This window comes from Cephus cinctus, unplaced genomic scaffold, assembly GCF_000341935.2.
Source record: "Cephus cinctus unplaced genomic scaffold, Ccin1 Ccin1_scaffold0303, whole genome shotgun sequence".
Taxonomy (NCBI): Eukaryota; Metazoa; Arthropoda; class Insecta; order Hymenoptera; family Cephidae; genus Cephus; species Cephus cinctus.
The window spans coordinates 363261-370185 of record NW_014333006.1 but is presented as its reverse complement, the minus strand read 5'-3'; the positions used below and the strand labels follow the sequence as shown (position 1 = coordinate 370185).

General features: G+C 37.9%; 1 protein-coding gene across 1 annotated transcript; it reads right to left on the bottom strand.

The window, feature by feature from the left end:
• Positions 1 to 2119: 2119 nt before the first annotated feature.
• Positions 2120 to 3198, bottom strand: LOC112494130. The gene is made up of 2 exons (XM_025083473.1): positions 3020 to 3198; positions 2120 to 2736 (listed from the first exon to the last, which is right to left on the bottom strand). The coding sequence occupies exons 1-2, from the start codon at positions 3153 to 3155 to the stop codon at positions 2567 to 2569; spliced, it is 306 nt and encodes a 101-aa protein (XP_024939241.1). The 5' UTR covers positions 3156 to 3198; the 3' UTR covers positions 2120 to 2566.
• Between the last annotated feature and the right edge of the window lie 3727 nt (positions 3199 to 6925).

The window sequence follows — 6925 nt, the reverse complement described above, 5'->3', positions numbered from 1 at the left end:
GTATTAAGCATCCCTCGACCACGAATCTATAAGCGGCTGTACGTAATGTAAATTGTAAAAGAGATGTATCTATAACGTGACGCATATGCAGTCAATTTATTATGAATAAACTGTGACGCAGAGAGGAGGAGAAGAGAGCAGGAAAATTATGAAAGGCATTAATAAAAGAAATCGATATTATAATTACTTCTTTACCCTAACATTTATCTACCAATAAAATGTAGGTCGAAAGAGAATAAAAAAGTTCACGAAAATAAAATGAACATACGTTCTCGTACATGTGGAATACTTAATTCTAATATATACGCATGTATGTATCGTAACGGTTTTTTTCTTGTGCGAATCGCATTAACGAATAAATGGCTGAAAGTGAAATGGGCACCAGATACAAATTGTAACGAAGAATCGAAGAAAAAGAAAAGATGACCTCGTTGTGATACGAAGGAAGTACAAACGCATCCTGAGCATTTGATATCTTTGATTTGCATTTCTTATTCGCAATGAAAATACCTTCTGAAACAGGACTTTTTGAAGATTGAGGAGCCAAATAAATGTCTGATCGATGGGACGAAAATGGTTTTTTCGTCACGATATGGGCTCATCTTTCGATTTGAACTGATTAGAATTGTGATAGGTAAAAGTCGGAATTTTATTATTTCAAATGATATTGTTCTCACATTAATTTTATTAATTCAAACTTGCTTTCTGATCGTGATCATTATTTTTCCTAATCTCTTTATTCTGAACATCGTCCTACATCTAGTATTTAATATATCTCCACGCATCCTATATTCGCCCATACAGTAATAAATTAAATAGTATTCTTACAGTCAATACTGAGTACAATTTATCAACATATAATATATTATACCTTAACACTAATCGTACCATCGACCGGTCATTTCACCGTTTTAGAGACAAAAATACGTTTATAAAATATGTCGGTATGGTTAGTGTTTACCTAAACATATACGAAAGAAGAAGGAAAAGAATTTCTGTGACTTATGATGACTCCTCTTATAATCAGTGGTATAGTATTATAACTCTATTGAATAATTTAGCAATTACATTAGTATGCGCATTACCTGCAACTACAAATAAAATCTTTTGTCTTTATTTGCAAAATTTAATATTTTCTTTAGATATACATTAACCCATTGACTATTTAATTTCTCCATTTCATTTTCGACTTGAAAACAGTGATGGAATACTCAGTTCAGAATAATACAAGACGTCTGTTGCTGCAGACATTGATTGGAGGTGATTAGAATTACAATGCACTATAATCAATTTATATGGTACCTACCCCAATCACAAAAGCCTTAGACAGATATAATCAGGAGCTCCTGGAGCTCCTGATCAGGTAGCTCCAAATTACACATTTGTAAGACTCGTGTGACTGGGCTACACATATAAATTAATTACAGTGTATTATGATTCTAAATACCTTTAATCAATATCTGAAGCAGCAAACGTCTTGTATTATTCTGACCAAAATATTCCATATGCCTCTCCATACATTATTTTTGTATATATTGTACATATAAACAAATCGACATATGTATACATATTTCGAACCAATTTCTTCGCATAGATCGTATGTCCCATGATTATCGCCCCATTAGAATTTCCAAGTTCAAAAACCCATCCAATAGCTGATTCCCGCATGAGACAATCAAAAATACCCTGATCAATTGGACCCAATAATTCGATCGTTCCATTTCCAATCACTGTCTTGACGATGGCTGCTCAATCACAAGGCTGACACTGGGCAGAGACTACGAAGGATTTCCTCGAGTCCAGATGAGTCTCAGACAAGGATCTTTTTTTAAAAAATATTCTTCAGTATCGAAAGGCAAGTGACGTTTTTGATCTTATGAAATCATGACGTTTTTACGTTAACACTTGATACGTCTAATCTTTCCGGCACAAGTATCTCTTTCCGTTTTTTTTTTTTATTATCACACTGATTGCCTACCTTCTTAAACCAGTCATTTTCTCCATCTTCAGAACGTGTTTGAGTAGACAATTGGCATGGACGTGGCAGGATCCAGAACTGTAGGTAAACCTTGTACGATAGGATGCCAAATAGTATCTGCTCCTTGGTCTGGTTTCACCATGCTCCGCATTTCAATTGTGCGATGGAAAATGTTAAATCGTTAAATCGAATTCTTCGGTGACATACGAAGGGTCATTCTTGATCTCCACCGACTGTACATGCTACTGTGCGGGAAAGTGTAAAGGGTAGGAGCTGCTTCTGGATCGCAAGTGCAAAATTCGGTAACGTACAAAAGGTCAATGTACTCAATTACGTCTGATGTAAAATTCCTAAAATCTGCCATAATATTTCTGAAATCTGCCGTAAAATCCCTGACACCTGACGTAAAACTACGGCCCCCTTCCGATGACGTTCAGCCGATGAAGGGGTTGGCGCCATCGACTACTGCGCGCCCGCAGCACCTTCATCAAAGAAAAAATGTCGGTGTTGTCGGTAAGCAGAAATCTTTCATACGGCGCCCAATCACCCTAAGTTACCATAGTCGCTAACCTAGGGGGCACCACGTCCCTAACTTAGCACGGATGATAACCCACAAGTCGGTAATATGTCTGTGCAGGAATCTTGGCCCAGAACTCTCGTTGTGTAACTACTACTCTCGTACGATAGGATGCCAAATAGTATCTGCTCCTTGGTCTGGTCCAAATCCAATCCAACTGCTTTGCAGAGTGATAATTTATCTGCAAAATACGTGAGAGTCAGTTATTTTTTTTCTCGTAGACGCTGAACCTGCCTCTGCCACTTTTGATCATCTGACTTCTACGTGATGTATCTCTCATGGAAATGACATTGAAAATTCGTCCAAGTCTTAGGAGCGTTCAATTGCAATAACCAGTGACCTCGTGCGGCTATATTGACGTGACGTAATGATACCGAAAGTTTCTCTTCGTTCGACCATCCATTTATCTTGACAAAATAATTAAATAATCTCGGTACCAGCGAATTTTTCGAATCCCAAATTACCACGCAATTCGGCTAGGCGTGGGTTCTGCTCGTCAGTCTTCGGACTGTGGGTTCCATGATGTAGCAGGAACCGGATCTCTTTGATTTTCTCCAGAATAAGCGTTAGATCTTCTTTGAATTCGGTTGCTTCTCCCATAGCGATGTTAAAGTTTTGTAAAATTCCTTGGAAAAACTTTATATTGTCACTGATGAAAGATTCGTTGAAATTTTTTATTTCATTCCCGTCGGCTGATTCCGACCATCCATTTATCTTGACAAAATAATTAAATAATCTCGGTACCAGCGATTTTTTCGAATCCCAAATTACCACGCAATTCGGCTAGGCGTGGGTTCTGCTCGTCAGTCTTCGGACTATGGGTTCCATGATGTAGCAGGAACCGGATCTCTTTGATTTTCTCCAGAATAAGCGTTAGGTCTTCTTTGAATTCGGTAGCTTCTCCCATAGCGATGTTAAAGTTTTGTAAAATTCCTTGGAAAAACTTTATATTGTCACTGATGAAAGATTCGTTGAAATTTTTATTTCATTCCCGTCGGCTGATTCGTTCGAATTAACTTGCTGGCAGAGTGTGTCTCTCCACAGTGTCCAAGTACTGACGAGTAAGATTACAGAGTACTGTATCTTCATAATAATTTTAATATTTGTCAACGTTAATTTTTGGCAAGAGAATTCTTTAAACACGATACTACATACGGTCCCTATTATGCTTATATACAAGCGTTAATTTTTGGCAAGAGAATTCTTTAAACACGATACTACATACGGTCCTTATTGTGCTTATATACAATGGCAGAGACTACGAAGGATTTCCTCGAGTCCAGATGAGTCTCAGACAAGGATCTTTTTTTAAAAAATATTCTTCAGTATCGAAAGGCAAGTGACGTTTTTGATCTTATGAAATCATGACGTTTTTACGTTAACACTTGATACGTCTAATCTTTCCGGCACAAGTATCTCTTTCCGTTTTTTTTTTTTATTATCACACTGATTGCCTACCTTCTTAAACCAGTCATTTTCTCCATCTTCAGAACGTGTTTGAGTAGACAATTGGCATGGACGTGGCAGGATCCAGAACTGTAGGTAAACCTTGTACGATAGGATGCCAAATAGTATCTGCTCCTTGGTCTGGTCCAAATCCAATCCAACTGCTTTGCAGAGTGATAATTTATCTGCAAAATACGTGAGAGTCAGTTATTTTTTTTCTCGTAGACGCTGAACCTGCCTCTGCCACTTTTGATCATCTGACTTCTACGTGATGTATCTCTCATGGAAATGACATTGAAAATTCGTCCAAGTCTTAGGAGCGTTCAATTGCAATAACCAGTGACCTCGTGCGGCTATATTGACGTGACGTAATGATACCGAAAGTTTCTCTTCGTTCGACCATCCATTTATCTTGACAAAATAATTAAATAATCTCGGTACCAGCGATTTTTTCGAATCCCAAATTACCACGCAATTCGGCTAGGCGTGGGTTCTGCTCGTCAGTCTTCGGACTATGGGTTCCATGATGTAGCAGGAACCGGATCTCTTTGATTTTCTCCAGAATAAGCGTTAGGTCTTCTTTGAATTCGGTAGCTTCTCCCATAGCGATGTTAAAGTTTTGTAAAATTCCTTGGAAAAACTTTATATTGTCACTGATGAAAGATTCGTTGAAATTTTTATTTCATTCCCGTCGGCTGATTCGTTCGAATTAACTTGCTGGCAGAGTGTGTCTCTCCACAGTGTCCAAGTACTGACGAGTAAGATTACAGAGTACTGTATCTTCATAATAATTTTAATATTTGTCAACGTTAATTTTTGGCAAGAGAATTCTTTAAACACGATACTACATACGGTCCTTATTGTGCTTATATACAATTTGACTCCATTTTGAATCCCTACTCCAGGTCTTTCCTTCCCTTTCTTACTTGGTATCCACCAATTATCTTAATATTTTCAGACTCCTCCTACAGCATCTTAGGATCGATATATCCCGGAAACATTTCTCCACTCCGGTGCAGCTAATGGTATTGGTACCCTGGATGTTTTTTAAGGTACTCGTTCTTTCTGGGTATCACCATCTCCTACGTCACCAGTCCTCTTTTCTTTTTGGTAGCAAATTTTATTTTTAACCACCTCTTTCGGCCTTATCACCTGTAATTTACAGTCACCATTCGCGGATCAATAACAATTACCCCAAAAACGCGAAAAACAATAATACAGACACTTTTCAAATTTAAGGTGGTTCGTCACAAATACAAAAGATGTAGCATGTGTTTCAAAATTATGCACACTGTTCTCTGAGGTACTGTACGTGGTTCTGCGATTGAACAACATTTTTTTTACACTGTCTTTAAAAAAATTATATTCCGAATGATGAACCTGCTCAACTTATATGTACGACCTCAGTGCTGCAAATAAATAATTTCAAACCAATGAGCATCTTCCCCTGGGACAGCATCCCCCTGAGTGGGGAATATCTTAGCTCCTCCTACTGAATTTTCAAGAATTTTTAAAATCAGAAATTTCACTCTTAATTTACGTTACAATTCATTAGTACCACTTCGACTGTTGGGCCATTCGGATATTTCCTACTTAAGGATCAGCAAAATCCTAAATTAGTTATAAAAGTCGAAAAACTTCATTGTACCAGTGTTGCATCCATTTGCGAGAATGTCTCAACCGTCAGGATCAGGAGGTAGCGATGATGCAATCATTTACATTACTGGAGTACGTGACGTAACCCTTTCCATTTTGTATGCTACAGGTAGACCACAGTTGGATAATTGTGATATGTGCAAGTTGAACTTCCTGTTCGCATCTAAGTCGACTGGCTCGGAAATCGTTGGAAATCCTGAACACGAAAATGCCTCCGCGTCATGTGCTACGAGTTCTTCCTTTCCTGTGAGATCTTCCACATCTTCCCAAGGTGCAATTGCCAAAGCGTATTTTGCAAATGACGACGACGAGTCATGTACGAATTTACTCAACATCTTGAAACGTATATTGGATATCCTGGAAACCTGTGCACAGCGGCTGAATAGACTTGAAAATAATATTAATAGAATGAAGGAATCACGTACTGGTGTCAAGGACCTTTCGGAATCGTTGAAAAGTCTTAAAGAATGTTGCAAGAGACTGGAAAAGTTAACCCATCAGTTATCATCTATGGAATTATTGTAAAGTGATCCTCCCATGAAATATATCAAAGGCAGTGGGCATTTTCCTTTCGTGGATTTATGCGATCGATATGCAAGTAATAGAGTCCGTGAGAATTTATGAGGGTAGCTCTGCTTGATTTGAAGGTCAACTGTAAAAAATCCTTCTTATATGTATAAGTGGAGTTACGATTTCTTGATTCATGTACAAATATATTTCAAGGGGAAAATATACGCTGTGCGTTATAACGCTTATGGTAAAGTTGCAGTGGTTGAATCTTTGCACATTGCCGAGGAGTAAACCTATTTTTTTTACAAATTTCTCTACTACCCTCTCCCACTCCCCTTATTTTTCTTGAGTTTTCCTTTTTCTTTTTTACCCCTCCCTACTTATTCTTCAAGAAAAAACTCTGACGCACGAAATAGGGCTCGATCTTCCCCACTGTCTACACAAAGGGTACATGGGGAGCGGGGGCGCACACCAGTCAGTCTTAAATAATACTTTTTTTTCAAATCTCCAAATCGTTCACATATTCATATTCTTCCATCGTAATATTTTTCATATTGGCTTCAACAGTTGAATACGTTATAAGCTAACTTTATTTTCAGTTTCTGATAAGCTATAATTTTGCAACTTACTTTTTCAATATATTTCTATGGCTCAATAATTCACATTAATTTACTGCTATATCAGCTAATGTTTGTAGCGTTCAGAATTTTAACTGAGTTCTTCCAAGTATAGTACGCCCCCCCCCCCCCCCCCCCCCC